The 17,782-nt window shown below is 38.6% G+C and overlaps 1 protein-coding gene and 1 non-coding gene across 3 annotated transcripts in view; one reads left to right on the forward strand and one right to left on the reverse strand.

Annotated features, from left to right (window-relative positions):
- rin1b (Ras and Rab interactor 1b) overlaps positions 1–17,782 on the reverse strand; it is a 111,083-nt gene that overhangs the window by 40,234 nt on the left and 53,067 nt on the right. Inside the window, exons 8-11 of one of the 2 annotated variants that reach the window (XM_067447313.1) lie at positions 15,463–15,768; positions 13,371–13,502; positions 10,322–10,488; positions 9,404–9,731 (exon numbers count right to left, since the gene is read on the reverse strand). In XM_067447313.1, the coding sequence (XP_067303414.1) occupies positions 9,414–9,731; positions 10,322–10,488; positions 13,371–13,502; positions 15,463–15,768 (923 nt within the window). In that variant the 3' untranslated portion in view covers positions 9,404–9,413. Of the gene's footprint in view, positions 1–4,470; positions 9,732–10,321; positions 10,489–13,370; positions 13,503–15,462; positions 15,769–17,782 lie in introns of those variants that run through there. The other variant, XM_067447304.1, reaches the window with a different exon arrangement.
- On the forward strand, positions 16,933–17,007 carry trnaa-agc (transfer RNA alanine (anticodon AGC)). Its single transcript has one exon. It is a non-coding gene; the product is annotated as a tRNA-Ala (tRNA).

A 17,782-nucleotide genomic window follows, 5' to 3' on the forward strand; every position in this document is an offset into this window, starting at 1 on the left:
GCGTCTCATAGACGTCTGATGTGTTCAGATAAGGATTATTAGGTTTGGAGACATTTAGGGACAGATTTATGAACAGTTTGTGCCAGTGCAATCCCTCTTTTGGTGTTAGAAAACTACTGCCAGGATTCACTAAACACACACAGTGATAAATTAGCGCTGAACAGGCGTGGACAGGGTTATTTTTGCGGCTGACCTTATTTCATATGCATTTGTATGAGTTTCCCTTTCAGAAGCATAATTTACGTGAGGAGAGTATTGAAATAAATCATGCAAGGTGATTTACTAAGGTTAGCGCTCGTGAATGTACTGGTGTTTGTGCCATTATTTACCGCCTATAAAAGCATGTCTTAAACCAGACTGGTGGATTGTGTTGGTCATTATGGAAAAGATCCGGCTGCATCTGTGCTCTTTAATTTGCCTGGTTTGGCCCGTAGAAATATTCTTATTTATCTTAAAAAAGTAAGTAACCTGGTTGCCTTAAAATTTTGAGTTTATTAAAATTAAACGTTTGAGTTGATATAATGAAGGAAATTGGTTTAATAAATAGAAACTCAAACTATTATTGTATCTGAATCACATAAATCATGAAAAGCACATTTTGTCATGTTTCACTGCGTCATCAGAAATAAAACACACAATTACCCAATATGCTTACAAAATCTTTTAATAATATTTAAATAAAGGTTGTCGATTCTCAAAAATGTTCATTGTATTAACTCACATTTTTAATTTTAATGAACTCAAAATTTTAAGGTAACTAGGAAACTTATTTTTTTAAATACTTTTTTTACAGCGTATAGATAGATAACTAAAGTCGGCACGAAACTGAAGTTGCGATCGTTTTTTCTTCCCTATTGTGAGAGTAAACGCTTCACAAACAAGAACAAATGTAGGGCAAAGTTTGACTTTGATTAGTCTGCGGGGAACTGATTGGATGGTTGTGGTTTGCTATTGGTGGATCTCATGTGATTGACAGGTTATTGCCCCGCCCTCGTCCTCATCAGAGAAGAGATGTCACTACAAGAGGGAGGGGAATTATTCGGATTAAACGAGGCACGTGAATTTAACTAAAATAATGACGTGCACGGATAAATCATATAATATACTGCAGTATTGCATAAAAGTATTGAGTTCATGGTGACTATAACTAGCTATCTAAATGGAAATCGATTCTAAGAGGACATACTATAGACTTGATATCATATACTGTAAAAAAAGATTTAACAAAAAAAGTTACCTGGTTTCCTTAAAATTTTGAGTTCATTGAAAATAAAAATGTGAGTTAATACAATGAACATTTTTGACAATCAACAACCTTTATTCAAATATTATTAAAAGATTTTGTAAGCATATTGGGTAATTGTGTGTTTTATTTCTGATGACGCAGTGAAACATGACAAATTGTGCTATTTTCATGAGTTATCACATTTTTTATGTGGTTCAGATACAATAATAATTTGAGTTTCTATTTATTAAACAAATTTCCTTCATTGTATCAACGCAAATGTTTAATTTCAATAAACTCATAATTTTATGGCAGCCAGGTTACTTACTTTTTTAAGTTAAACCAACAATATTTTTTACAGTGTAGCTATTATTTTAAGTAAGTTTAATTATATTACTCACCTACGCTATTTATGAACTTTTCCCTCTGAACAAATTTCTAAAGGAAGTTTTGTAAAAATGTAACTCAATTCTTGGGCTTTTATACAAGCAAATCTGTCCTACTTTGAAAAATATATACAAAATAAATAGTAATTTTAAAACTATAGAAATGGCTTATTTTACAGATATTTGTACATGCTAACATAGATTAAACTGAATAAAAAACACGTGTTGATAATTCATCTCTCTACTCTTTATTTCCTTGGAAAAACTGAGAAAAGTGCCTCAAATCAACATTACATTTTTTTCACTAAGCTGCTGCTGCCATCTAGTGGACTACAAACGTCCTAGACTTCAGGTGTGTGAGTGCATTAAAGCCCAAACAATAACCCATAATCACCAACAGCTCCAGAGACAGATAGCATTCATATAGGAGTTTAATAGAGTCAGTGAACAAGCGTACAGCACCGTTCTGTAGGCAGCAAACATTCAGAGAAATGAATCTGTGCGCGACGTCATATGAAGCATATTGTTCATTCATGCATCACAATGAAGCGCATCACAAGCCAACGCATGCATCGGTCAAGAGTTCAACTGATCCAGCAATAAAAAGCATCAAAACTCAACTCATAATCAGAGCCCCATGTAGAATAAGCATCACATTTATAGTTACAACAATTCACTGGAGAAAGAAAATATGTCACATTCAAAGTCAAAGTGAAACCGGCGAAATATCTTTTGATGCAACAGTCGTGTGGCCAGACATCCGCAGGAAACGCTGCCGTGAGATTTAACCACAGGAACCGAACAATAAATCAATATTTGCATATTTCAATATATCATTACATTTGACTGGGTTATACAATGATATAAGTGGGTTATAATAATTACTTTTATTTAATTGTTCATTGGTATTAATTAAAACAGACATTTATGCCCTGATGTTCAACCCTAAATAAACCCATAATACATTTCATTTTTCAATTATAATGTTGTAAGGCACACAAAAGTGTAGAATTATCTATATCATCTATTAAACTTGTACGTATTGAAAGTGCATACTCAGTGCATGGTCCAAATAATGTCGCCTTTTACATTTACAGTTAGTAACGATAAATAACTTTGCAAAGCAAACCACATATTTCAGATTGGGGTTTAAAGTGTTTAAAGTGCCCCTGTTATGCTGATTAAAAAGCAGAATTCATCGTTTTGTTTCCTTTATTTTCTCATAATATCCTTTTGCACCTTCAGCTCTTTTCTCAGTGCAGGGCTTGACATTAAGCATGTTCTTGAGCTTGTCCTTTTGACAAGTAAATCGTTCATTCACCTGTCCGAGTAAAACATTTGCTTGTCCGGAAAAAAGGTAGAATTTTTTGTTTTGTTTTTTGTGTGTTGTAAATACAACCCCAAATCAGAAAAAGTAGGGACAGTTTGGAAAACGCAAATAAAAAAAGAAACTTCATGTCATTTGTAAATATGCATCCTTTCCTGTCATTCAGACCTGCAACACATTTCAAAAAAAGTTGGGACAGGAGCAATTTAGGGCTAGTAATGAGGTAAAAGGGTTAAATAATGATGTGATTTGAAACAGGTGATGTCAACAGGTGATTGAAATTATGATTTGGTACAAAAGCAGCATCCAAGAAAGATCTAATCCTTTAGGAGCAAAGATGGGCCGAGGATCGCCAGTTTGCCAACAAATACGTGAGAAAATTATTGAAATGTTCAAAAACAATGTTCCTCAAAGAAAGATAGGAAGAGATTGGGATATTTCACATTCAACAGTGCATAACATAATTACAAGATTCAAGGAATCTGGAGGAATTTCAGTGCGTAAAGGACAAGGCCACAAGCCTAAGCTGAACAACCGTGATCTCCGATCCCTCAGGCGGCACTGCATCAAGAATCGTCATTCATCTAGAAGCGATATCACCACATGGGCTCAGGACTACTTTGGCAAACCTTTGTCAAGTACCACAATACGTAGTTTCATCCACAAATGCCAGTTAAAACTGTACTGTGCCAAAAGGAAGCCTTATGTTAACAGTGTCCAGAAGCGCCGTCGACTTCTCTGGGCTCGGAGGCATCTGGGATGGACCATCACACAGTGGAAATGTGTACTGTGGTCAGATGAATCAGTATTTCAGGTATTGTTTTGGGAGGAATGGACGCCATGTGCTCCGGACCAAAGAAGAAAAGGATCATCCAGACTGTTACCAGCAACAAGTCCAAAAGCCAGGGTCTGTCATGGTATGGGGTTGTGTCAGTGCCCTTGGCAAAGGTAACTGGCACTTCTGTGAAGGCACCATTAATGCTGAAAAGTACATAGAGATTTTGGAGCATAATATGCTGCCTTCAAGAAGATATCTTTTCCAGGGACCTCCATGCATATTTCAACAAGACAATGCAAAACCACATTCTGCACACATTACAAAGTCCTGGCTGCGGAGGAAGAGGGTACGGGTACTTGACTGGCCTGCCTGCAGTCCCGACCTGTCTCCAATACAGAATGTGTGGCGCATTTTGAAGCGCAAAATGCGACAACGAAGACGCCGTACTGTTGCCCACCTTAAGACTTGTTTGCAGGAAGAATGGGACAAAATTACACCTGAAACACTTCATCACTTGGTGTCTTCAGTCCCTAAAGGTCTTTTAAGTGTTGTGAAAAGGAATAGCAACATTACAAACTGGTAAATGCTTTACTGTCCCAACTTTTTTTGAAATGTGTTGCAGGTCTGAATGACAGGAAAGGATGCATATTCACAAATGACATGAAGTTGACCAGACAAAACATGAAATATTTTGTGTTCATATTGTCTGCAATGAAATACAAGTCAAAGTAATTTTAGAAATCACTTCTTTCTTATTTTATTTGCACATTCCATACAGTCCCAACTTTTTCTGATTTGGGGTTGTATAATTTATTCTGAAGCAATATTCTTACCAATGTTCAATCAGCCTTGACATATTTAAATCTGCATATTTGTGATATATATATATTTATTTTTTCCATTTCAAATTTGTGATAATTTTATCTTTTATAAAGGGCATTTCCCCCTAATCTTATTAAATATAGGCTATGCTTCAGGTTTAATTTTATATTGTTAAATTTGATCAATAAATACAGTTAAATTAAGACACTATAAGGGCTGTTACCAATTAAATTAAATCATTTACACTGAAAAATAACAACTGCGTTAAATAATGTTTCGAGATTTGTAGTTTTGAATAGACAAAACAAGAAATGTTGGAAAGAAATGTTTAAACAGGAAACTAAACCTCCAGTAGGTGGCAGCAGGTGGCCGTCTTAATGAGTGAGTCACTGAGTCGTTCATTCAAACGATTCATTCAAACACTGAATCGTTCAGTAACACTTGTTGCTGTGGGACGTTACGGTTCTTCAAATGAACGATTTTCACTGCTAAAATAGAACAAAACACTCAATATTGCATCTAAAATGAAAGTGACGTAAAGTGAATGTTAATTAGTTGTTTATGGAGCTGTCATATGAAATCAGTGTCATTTTTAGTCGTGATGGTATTCAGGAAACAGCTTAAACGCTCTAGAGGCGACCTTGTAATCGTCAGTTCATCATATATTATTACCGACTATCGATCCCCACTTACACTAAATTAATGCACAATCATTCTTGCATTTTGGTGATTCGCTAGTTATTTTTTGTTTTATCAGGCAATTGTCTGTCGGGCAAGTAAAATTCTCTTTCACTTGTCCCTTCAAAAAACCTACTTGTCCCGGACAAGCGTTAATGTCGAGCCCTGCAGTGTCTGAAAAGGTTCGAGCGAAGATTCAGTCTCTCTAAGCCCCGCCTTTCCCAAAGCCTGCTCTGATTGGTCAGATCAGTTGTGACTGGTCTACTGATTGGTGACTGGCGCCCATAAACAGTGCAGCAGTCTGGCTCCAGAAGTAAAAAACAGCAATTTTGATTTCTTGAAAGCTGATTTGTGGTTATAACTTGTAAACCTTTAAAGACAGCCCTACTGTGAGCTACGAGGTTGCTATCCGATGGTATTTGCTGTATCATTTCAACTAAATATTAAACGAATCGTGTTTAACAGTGGTGAAAAACTACATTACCCATGATGCTGTACAGAAACCAATCAGAGTAAAAACAAGCAAAATGCAACAAAAGATCTCATTAGCTCCGCCCATTCCATGATACACCGCAAATGACGTAATGGAATATTTTTATATATGCATACTTTGCAATAAACTTTATCTACATGTATATAATCAACAAGTTTAATGAGTAGTTTGATTAAATTGTTCTTTCAGTACACATTCTTGTACTTTTTACTTCAGCTCAAAGTTTGTAATGTTGTGATTGACCTCTCAGCTGATTGGTTCATGGCTTATAACACTTTAACAAAGACATTTTTCTCTTTTTAAATTTGAGAATTGAATAGAAAACGTACTTCCTGAATCAACGCCCCTGAAAAAGTGGGCAGGCATTGTTGACCTCCATAGTCATTTCTGAATTTCAGCTTTTGGAGGCACTTGTACACACACAGTGATACGAAGAGTAACTATGGCGTTTATTTTACCGCATGGCTTTAAAGTGCGCCCAATATGGCATTTTGTTTTGGAGTTTTCTACAATAGATCCTAAATCTAAGGTCAAAAAACATTCATTTTCTCCTAATATCCATTGCAGCATGAGATCTTTTCTTACAGTGTCTGAAACGGTTCAATTAACGATCCAGTTTCTCTAAAGCCCGCCTTTCTGAGAGCGTCCTCTGCTGTGATTGGTCGACTGCGTCAGATACCAAACGCTCATTAGCATACCTGAATGGACACACACAGAGATATCAACAGGAACGATGGTGCTTTTTTATCATATCAATCTTGCCCTTTGGAAGTGGATAAAAATCTTCTCGACATGTTAACAACACAAACCAAACTCTTCCAGTCTCAGCTGCACCTGCAGTGTTAGTGGGCGGGGCAAACGTTGTTTGCAGGCGGCCAATGAAAACCAAAGGCTGGCATTATGCAAATGTGTTACAAAGGTTCGAGCAAGTAATATTAACGATTCGTTTCAGACGGATTAGACAGATTCTTTTGGCAGACAAAACTCTGCAGACAAGACCTTTTATGCTCACAAACAGCTCTATTACACTGCAAAAAATGCTCATAATTAGTATTTTCGTCTTGTTTCTAGTCAAAATTTCAAAATATTCTTACATTAAGAAACATTTACTAGACAAGTACAAATTATTGTCTTGTTTTGGAAAAAATAACTCAAAATTAAAGAGAGTTTTTGCTTAAAATAAGCTAAATAATCTGCCAATGGGATAAGAAAAATAATGTTGTTTTCTGTTTGAATTAAAATAACTTTTTCTTTAAATTATTTATTACAATAAATTGATTATTTGTCTTATTTTAAACAAAAACTCTCTTAATTTTGAGAGACAATTACTTTTGCTTGTCTAGTAAATACTTCTGGTATTAAGAATTTTTAGATGTTTGGTCGAAAAACGAGACAAAAATACTAAGTAAGAAAAGCATTTTTTGCAGTGTACACACTACATGAAAGGTAATACCTGAAAAAAAAGCATAATACGGGCACTTTAATAAAAAAATCCCGAATTTATCGGGCACAAACGGCACCGTTTCCTGCAGATGACTGGCTTAAAACTAAAACCTGTCAATGAAATACTCAAGTTTGACACTTGATGGCCATTTTGAGATTCACTCTCCTCTCTTCAATCCAAGAGGGAAATCCTCTCCGACTTTAACACAGTTTGCTTTCCAGTGCGAGTTGAATTGTGGGCAGCCGTAATCCAAGCTCCTCACAGTGTGGACGAGTTCATTTGTCCACCGTGAGGTGAAAGCAGAGCTGTACATTCAGCGAGCGTGACATAATACACTATCTGTGCTGAACACTTCTGCAAAACACAACCAGCTTGTTTCTTTGGAGTCTATTTACATGGAGTATTCACAAATGATAATGATGCCACATGTTCACTACATCCTTCAAACACTGAAATAGTCTGCTTTCTGAAGGATATTAAAGAATAAATCAAATAAACACACACATATCAGGCCAGTGGTGATTCAGTGATGATGTTCATTCAGTTAATGTTCAGCTAACAAAATAGCCGGCGCAGTTCAAGTAAAACTCAGAGTACCACAAGCAGACTGCAGTACAGCAGTGTTACCGCAAAACTCACAATATACTCAAACCTTCACACTCCAGACTCACTGTTTACACACTGGACCGTCTACACTGGAAATGTCACCGCTGCACATCAGCTCGAACCAATAAGCTACAGTATATTTGCATTTTGTTACATTTTTTTGTTTCTTAAATATACACTTAGTGTTCAAAGGTTTGAGGACAGTAAGATAAAAAAAAAATTATAATAATACTTTTATTCATCAAGGATGCATTAAATTGATCAAAAGTGACAGTCAAGACATGTATGATGTTACAAAAGACTCTAATATAAATAAATGCTATAAATCTATTCATCAAATAATCAAAGAAAAAACAATTATCACTTGCTGTTTCCAAAATAAAAAGCGAAATAAATTATTATGTCAGTTTTTTACTGTTTTTGGTCAAATGACTTCTTTCAAAAACATTAAAATATCTGAAGAAAAAAATAAAAACACTAACCCAACCCTCAACTTTTGAACAGTAGAGTATATAACAAAAATGCATGGGTGTAAAATGTACTAATATATATATATATATTAGTTTGCCTTTTTTTAGTTTGCCAGATATTTGCCTTTTTATCTTTATTAAAAATCTGCATTACAATTAAGTGTTGCATGTTATAAAGCACAATTTAGGTTGTGATTTGCTTATTTTTCTGATTAGAAAACATATAAAATCTTTTTATGTGTATATATATATATATATATATATATATATATAAATATATATATACACATACATATATATATAACACTATCATGAAATGTTATGATGTAAAATGAAAAAAAAAAGATTTTATCAATTTTCTAATCAGCAAAATAAGCTAATTTGTGTCTTGATCATGTGAAACTTCATTACAACTTAAATTGTATTTATTTATCGGAATCACTTTTATTTTGACAAAGCTAAGAAAAGAACTTCCATTTTCCTCCTTCATTAGTTCAACAGTTCTGTCTAATACTTTATTCTTATTAATATTATTATTATTGGCTTTATATCGGCCATCAGACACTCTGCTCTCTAAGATATCAGCCATCAAATTTAAAAAATAATAATAATCACTATCAGTTGACCAGAACTTTTCAATTCAAATACGATATATATATATGAAATTCAGATGAAGAAAAGTAATAAAGAGTCTGCAGTAATGTGTCAAAAACAGAAGGTGCATCGCGACACACTTCCAGTGCAAACAGCTCCGGTGATTATAATAGGAGCACATCCAGTGTAGATACAGTGCCAATACTCAGAGCATGTAGGATGTGTACATATATGATTGTTTAAACATAAATATTTGTATTACTTTTTTTTTTTCTTTATTACGTTCAACACTTTGGTATTACTCTGCAATGCATACCTCTGCAAGCTATCAATAAGTTGACAGCTGAATCTCAGATCTCCTGTTTGGCAGATATTGCTTTTTGCATTATTACCAAGTATCTTGCTTTTTGCTTCGATTAATTGGAAATGCTATTGTGCTCTCTGTTTACACCCAACACAAATGAAAAATAATCACCATCATCCATAGAACTGAACACATATACAGCATTCAAATACTGTGGGACATCCATAAACCTCTTGCCACGAATGTGACAAAAAAATATAAAGTCATATTGTGCACCTGCTTCTCCTCACTCCTCACACACGGACTCCCCCAGATCTACGGCGCCGCCTCTGGTCAGTCTGCGCATCTTGCTGAAGTCGTGATCGCAGCGGAGGTAGGACAGGGACGCCCCCTCGTGCATGCCCAGCTGATGGGGCTGAATGTGGGCCGGCAGAGGAAGCATCTCCCCTTCGCTCCTCCAGAACAGGCAGTAGTGCTGCGGATCGCTCACCCCGAACAGGCCGGCGCAGGCTTGGGCTAAAGCTTCCACCTTCTCTCCGGCCTTCCAGAGAAGAGTCCGCACGCCGCTGCGATTGTCATCCTGGAACAACACACGGATGAACCGCTGCACTCCGACAGGAAACAACAAGAAACAAACACACAGTTAGGGGTCAATCTGATTTAAATAAATAAACAATCATTTGAGATTAGATAGATAGATAGATAGATAGATAGATAGATAGATAGATAGATAGATAGATAGATAGATAGATAGATAGATAGATAGATAGATAGATAGATAGATAGATAGATAGATAGATAGATAGATAGATAGACTGGTGCAGTCATGTTGGGACAGGAAGTTGTTTGTTTTTCCCACAAAGTTGGGAGCATCAAATTGTCCAAAATGTCTTGGCATGTTGATGCATTAAGAGTTCCTTTCACTGGAACTAAGGGGTCAAGCTCAACCCCTGAAAAACAACCCACACCATAATCCCCCCTCCACCAAACTTTACACTTGGCCCAATGCAATCAGGCAAGTTGCATTCTCCTGGCAACCGCCAAACCAAAAAATGGATGGATGGATGGATGGATGGATGGATGGATAGATGGATAGATAGATGGATAGATGGATAGAAAGATGGATAGATAGATGGATAGATAGATGGATAGATAGATGGATAGATAGATGGATGTGCGCGTGTTGTTTTCAACCTGTTTCTGCTGACTGTCCTTCTGGGTCTTGGCTTCTTGACCCCGCCTCCTGCTCCACTCACGTAAGTACTCTTGAGCCTCATTGGTCAGACTGCAGCTGGGCGTGGTCCCAGGCTTGCTCTGGATCAGACATAGGCTGGCATACACACTCGTCAAATAGTATCCGCCTACAAACAAACAACCATGAAAACTGCTTAGTTTGGGGACGTCACAAACACCCTGTACATCTCTTAAAAACATCAACTAATTCTTATAAAATCTGCAAAAATCCATTGTACTTCGTGAACCATATCATTATTGATATTAATCAAATTCAAACATATTCTGTATATAAATAGTTTTAGAGTGTAGGTAGATCAACTTGATTACATAATTCATAAGACTTCATGTGAATGTGTGGTCGTTGCTGGGTTTCCATGGTAACAGCAACTTCTGATTGCTGTGGCTCTGTTCAGGTAGTGTTTTTCTTCTCTGGGAATTTGGCTGTCGAAGTTGATGAAGATAAGCCCAGTAAAAATCACACGCTCAGAGCTCGTGGTCGACCGCCTCGAAAGGTTTGTATAATATTGCTAAAAATCAAGACTTTTGTTTTCGGCTAATTGGTTCATTTTTAAACGAAAACACTGATCTAAAAAAAAAAAATTGGTAACACTTTAGTATGGGGAACACATATTCACTATTAACATTATTAATAGTTAGTAAGGTAGTTTTTGTAGCGTTTAAGTTTAGTAATCGGGTAGGATTAAGAGATGTAGAATAAGGTCATGCAGAATAAGGCATTAATATGTGCTTTATGAGAACTAATAAACAGACAATATCCTAGTAATATGCATGCTAATAAGCAACTTGTTAATAGTTAATAACTGAACTTTAAAATAAAGTGTTACCAAAATTTCCATTATTAAAGGGGGGGGGGGATGCTGTTTCATGCATACTGATCTTTTTACACTGTTAAAGACTTGGATTCCCATCCTAAACATAGACAAAGTTTCAAAAACTAATGTTGGACGTTTGATGGAGTATTTCTGTGTCAAAAATACTCCTTCCGGTTTCTCACAAGTTTCGGAGAGTTTTTTTCGAGTATGGGTCGGCTTGACGTTAATAGAGCGGAAGGTCCTTGTATGGGCCGTACGGGCTCTTCTCACGGTAGGGTGCGTGCGCGTGACTAGAGCGAGAGAGAGGAAATGCACGCCCGTAAACACTCGCTCAGCTGCAGATCCAGTCGTCCGTGAACACTTATGACGCGCCGCGCTCCACTTTATTCCTATGGGTGACGTCGAGCGACTTCAACGCTTCAGCACAGCATTCTGGGAAGGCAGCGCTGCATTTGACCCGATTTGAACGCAGAAATGACGGGAAGCTTCACAACATCGCTTCAGTCGCGTCGCAAAGTGGATTTCCACGGTCACTGCTGTCAGGACTTCACCAAATCATACCAAAGAAGTGTGTTTTTGACGGAGCGGTCCCAGCGATAAAGGTTCGGTCCTGCTTTGGAAGCAGCCGGTGAGTAAAACTGCTTCAAATGTCTGAGCTGTTGGCTATCGTCGCGTGAGTAAACATCAGTAAACGACACGATCGCGTGCTTCGTCATTCAAATGCGCTAACGGACTCTATTGTTGTTCTCTGTATGTTACACTAGTCTGACGTGCAAACCCGTTTTGCTTGCTACTGCTAAGATTTAGTCGCATACAGTAGTCCATAAACCGAATCATGTTCTCATAAACTGCGAGTAAAGACACACAAATGTTGACAGGCCACTAAATACAGTCCATACCACAGAGACGGACGTCCTGCTGTTGCCGTTTCTCCTGTTCAATTTATTTCTGCCTCAGATTTGATTCTGGATCATATCTATTATCTGAGATATCCATGAGTTTCTCCACGCTTGAGGACGTCACCGCTTTGTTCGCGGTCGTCATTTTTTAGCTCCGCCCACACGATACGCCTCCAGGCGCTCGGTTTTTTCCGGAAAGACTTGGTACAGCCCATATTTCTTTTATAAATATAATAAAACTAGAGACTTTTCGGAGATATGAAGGATGCAATACTACTCTATAGGTACTCAAGATTGACATGAGATTGACTGAAACTGAGTGTTTCACCCCCGCTTTAAGAAAATATTTGTCATTTTTAATTGCTCATGCAGTCTTGTCTGCAATTTATCTAACAGTTATCGTACACAGAAGCATTTTTGTGCCACCTAGTTGATGACACAATCCTCACATTAAAAGCAACAAGAGGCCATATTATTCCCTTTTACAAAGTTTTGATGTTATTTTTGGATCTACTCGAAGAAGTTTTCACGGTTAAATGTTCAAAAAACACATTATTTTCCCCCCTTATTCTTTATTGTTGCGGCTCCTGTCTTCCCAGTCTGTCAGTATCGCTCTGTTTAGTTTCTGTCTCTATGAAGCCCCTCCTTCTAAAAAACCATGTGCTCTGATTGGTCAGCTGCCTTCAGCACCTACTCTCAACAATGCATTATGGGTATTATCTAGCTGTTGAACGTATACATCAGTTGTACACTCTTTATTGCGGTGCATTGTGGGATTGAATGGGTGCACTCGATGTCACGTGATTTCAGCAGTTTGACCCGCGATCCGAATCATGAATCAATCCGCTGATTCATAACCGTTTGAATCTTTATTTGAGGATTGAAAACAAATGCAGAAGAGAAGTCAATGCTGAATAAAGTCGTAGTTTTTGATATTTTTGGACCCAAATGTATTTTCGCTGCTTCAAGAGACTCTAATGAACTAACTGATGTCCCATATGGACTACTGTGATGATGTTTTTATTCCCTTTCTGGACATGGACAGTATAGTGTGCATACACTCGCATACGCTCTCAGACTAAATATAAAATATCTTAAACTGTGTGTGAAGATGAACAGAGGTCTTACGGGTGAGGAACGACATTAGGGGGAGGAGTTAATGACATACATTTCATTTTTGGGTGAACTAACCTTTTAAATAAAGTTGAACATGTAAAAATCAGAATAGGTGCTCTTTAAACAGAAATGTAGTTTTTGAGGTGGATTGTCCTTTACCCTCTCCTGTCAGCCATGACGGCTCAAGCAGCTCCATCATGTACTCCGTCTCCAGGAGCAATTGCGGGGTATTACATTTAACTAGCACGTAGGACAGCGCTGGTAGGAAGTCCTCAGACCCCACTTCCTGATCTGCAGAGGAAATATGTGTAAGTCTCAACTTTAACGGCTTAAAGGGATACTTCACCGCTTTTTCAAATTAAACTATGTTATTCCCTTAACTAAGACGAGTTGATGCATACCTCTCTCGTCTCAGTGCGTGCTCTTAATCTCTCTGACGTGCGGTGACGATCTGATAGCATTTAGCTTAGCCCACTAAGCCCAGTTCATTCACTATGGTACCAAACAGAGATCAAGTTAGAAGCGGCCAAACACCGCCACGTTTCCCTATTTAAATACAGTTACACCAATAGCTGAACGATCAAGTGTGATGGCACAAAATAAAACATGCCGCTTTTCTAAGCGGATTAAAAAGGAGAACTATAATGTGTGGCGGATTAGCACTTCTGAGAGTACTTCGACTCAGCGCAGTAAAAAGTCCCGGCTGAAAATCCTCCCTCACATCTCCCCCTCACTCTCTCATTTCTGTCAATAGGAGGAGAGGATTTTTCAGGCGGGACTTTTTACATTTTTGGTACCATAGTGAATGAACTGGGCTTAGTGGACATCAGATTGTCACCGCGCGTCAGAGAGATTAAGAGCACGCACTGAGACGACAGAGGGATGGATCAACTCGGCTTAGCTAAGGGAATAACATACAGTGGGGATTGAAAGTTTGGGCACCCCAGGTAATTTTTTTTTTTATTATTGTGCGTAAAGACGCCAAGAAAAGATGGAAAAATCTCCAAAAGGCATCAAATGACAGATTAAGACATTCTTATAATAAGTTTTTAAAAAAGTTAGATTTCATTTCCATCATTTACACATAAACAGAAAACAAAAAAATGCCGTCTGCAAAAGTTTGGGCACCCTACACAGTTAATACCTTGTACTGCCCCCTTGGGCAAGTATCCCAGCTTGTAAACGCTTTTTGTAGCTAGCCAAGAGTCTTTCAGTTCTTGTTTGAGGTATCTTTGCCCATTCTTCCTTACAAAAGTCTTCCAGTTCTTTGAGATTTCTGGGCTGTCTGTCACGCACTGCTCTTTTAAGGTCTATCCATAGATTTTCAATTATGTTGAGGTCAGGAGATTGTGAAGGCCATGGCAAACCTTCAGTTTATGCCTCTTGATGGAATCCATCGTATATTCTGAGGTGTGTTTAGGATCATTATCCATTTGTAGAAGCCATCCTCTCTTTAAATTCTGCTTTTCACAGATGGCATCAAGTTAGCATTCAAAATTTGTTGAAATTTAATTGAATCCATTTTTCCTTCTACTAGTGAAATGTTCCCTGTGCCACTGGCTGCAATACCACCCCAAAACATGACCGATCCACCCCCATGCTTAACAGCTGGACAGAGGTTCTTCTCATTAAATTCTGTGCCCTTTCTTCTCCAAACAAACCTTTGCTCATTCCAGCAAAAAAGTTTTATTTTAACCTCACCGGTCCACAGAACTCGTTTCCAAAATGCATCAGGCTTGTCTATATGTTCATTTGCAAACTTCAAACGCTGATTTTTGTGTTGAGGACGTAGAAGAGGTTATCTTCTGATGACTCCATGAAGACCATATTTATACAAGTATCTCTTTACAGAGGAATAGTGTACCACAACTCCAGTGTCTGCCAGATCTTTCCGGAGGGATCGTGCAGTCAAACGTGGGTTTTGACTCGCTTTTCTCAATCCTGCGAGCCGCTCTGTCTGATATTTTTCTTGGTCTTCCAGATCTTGCTTTAACTTCCACTGTTTCTGATGACTGCCATTTCTTAATTACATTCTGAACAGAGGATATTGGCATCTGAATATGCTTTGCTATCTTTTTATAGCCTTCTCCTGCTTTGTGGCGTCAACTATTTTCAGTTTTCTAAACAACTGCAAACAAATTTTTACTTGGGGTGCCCAAACTTTTGATCCCCACCATAGTTTAATATATAAAAGCGGTGAAGTATCCCTTTCAAGTTGCCCTACACCCAATGACAAACCATCTTTTCTCACCAGGTTGCGTCTCCATGGCCTTGTACACACTCTTGCACACCTGCAGCAAAAGCAACACCTTGTCAATGGGCGAATGGCTGCGCTGCATCAGCGTGAGCTTTGCCTTTGCTCTGTCTAAACCGCGAGCGTCCAGGACTCCCACGCGCACCGCCAGGCCCTCCAGCGCCGCCTCCTGGTGGGCCAGCATGCTCTCTGTGATCCTCTGTAAAGAGCCGTCCTGAGTGTGCAGAGATGCGAGCGTCTGGTGCAGCTGGATCTTCAACGGCTTCAACACGCAGCCAAACAGAGCCTTTTCCAGGGCTAGATCTGTGGGTCACGTGACAGGAAAGGAAAGTGCACTTTAAAAGCAGAAATAATATTTCTAAACGTCTCCCTGTGTGTCTGGTGTCCTTGTGCAAAATGCAGTGTTTACTGGCTTTATATGGCCTTGAAGGTTAGTGATTTGAAACATTTCCCACACAAAGTTGTCACTATACGTTGGACATAGAGGGCATTTTCATGGTTATTGTAAGGCCTTGGCCTGTAGATTTCCATTGTAAATGCATTACTGTACATGCAATTTTTCCTATCAATGCTGTCGATCTTTATATAAAGATGCGAAACTATGCCCTTTCACATTCGTGATTTTTTTTCTGGGCTAGGTTGTCATGCTTGAATGTTTAAAACCATTTCCCCCCATATTCTCCATTTTTGCAGCTCCTCTTTTCCGAGTCTGTCAGTATCACTCAGTTTAGCTCCTGTCTCTATGAAGCCCCTCCTTCTGAAAAGCACACTGTGCTCTGATTGGTCGGCTGGACCAGTGTGTTGTGATTGATCAATCGCTTCGAGCGTGTTTGGGAAATGCCCCGCCCCTTAACCTAACTGGCATTTTCAACACACTACTAACCAACTCAACTAGGCCCCGCCCCTCAATTATTTAAATGAGGAATATTTTGACGGGTTTGTTCCCGGAAGAAAACTCAAGACTACAATGGAGGCGTTTCTGGGAGTTCATAAACAGTGACACGGACATAGAGAAACCTGTCTTTGGCGGGACTTTGTGCTTTGGAAATTTGCAGACCTTTTTCTAAAAGGTTTTGAGCTTGTACACTTTCGACCACTTCCAGAGGTCGTCGAAAGCGCATTCGACCGGATTGCTTTCGTAGTGTAGACCATAGGCGCCGATACCGTGGGTGCTCTGGGGCTCGAACACCCACGGAAAATACCGAGCACGTGTGCCAGACTGCCAGTAGGCTACATTCATTTAAAATTAAACATTGAAGTTGGTGCTGTGTGTCGCTGTCAGTCGCCTGCTCCAATATCCTATCCACCAATTTTACTGTGTGGACTTGTGTGACATTGATTCTTAATTTCCCACGAAGCTGATCGAGGTTAGGACTCAGTTAAACTTTTCATCTCCAAACCTGTCTGCATTTGTGAGAAGTGGTGCTGTCCTGATTTGAAAGATATGCTACTTCACAGCTTTATTATGCTTTCCTGTAGCTCAACCAGTAGAGCGTGGTGCTAGCAACGCCAAGGTCATGGGTTCGATTCCCAGGGAAAGCAAGAACTGACAATAATGGAAAAAAAAATGTGTACCTTGAATGCAATGTAAGTCGCTTTGGATAAAAGCGTCTACCAAATGCATAAATGTAAATGTATTATCAATTAAATAGGTGTGTGTGTGTGTTCATGTCGGCCGCTGTCCATTTCCTAAGGTTCTGAAATGCAAAAAATGTTTGACTACTTTTTTTACGTCTTTTTTTAAAGGGCGCGTGCGCCCATGAGCACCCACGGAGGAAAACATGAATCGGCGCCTATGGTGTAGACGGTCATGGGGTCAAATGCACAGGAACAGTCACTGCCTACTGACCTACTGCATTATGGGAAGCGCGCTAGCCATTTAAACTCTGTCAGCTGGAGACCTAAATTTGGTTTGAAGATGAAAAACGTCCCGAGCTCAATGTTCTCTCACCAATTCCCGATTTCTAACACACACTCACAGCGTTCGGCTGGTCTTGAGTCTGTCAGAGCAGAAACTAAAGCTGCGGCTCTCAGTGTGTTTCTCCATTAGATTTTGTCCATTTGATTGAAAGATCTGAAAAAGCCCATACATTTACACTCGCCTCAAGAAGAAATCAGGACACAAGTGGTTAAAAGTGGACAAAAGAGAATTAAAACACCAGGTGTGAACGGGAATGTTGCCTTTGGCTTGGCTTGCTCAGTTGGAGACACTAAAATTTAATTATTAACTAAATATCCAAATTAAATAAATGTATTAGGTCTTAATTAATTGTATAAACTATTATACTGATCGGCCAACATTGTCGCTACATGATAA

Source organism: Pseudorasbora parva, chromosome 1, assembly GCF_024679245.1.
Source record: "Pseudorasbora parva isolate DD20220531a chromosome 1, ASM2467924v1, whole genome shotgun sequence".
In the NCBI taxonomy this organism is placed as follows: domain Eukaryota; kingdom Metazoa; phylum Chordata; class Actinopteri; order Cypriniformes; family Gobionidae; genus Pseudorasbora; species Pseudorasbora parva.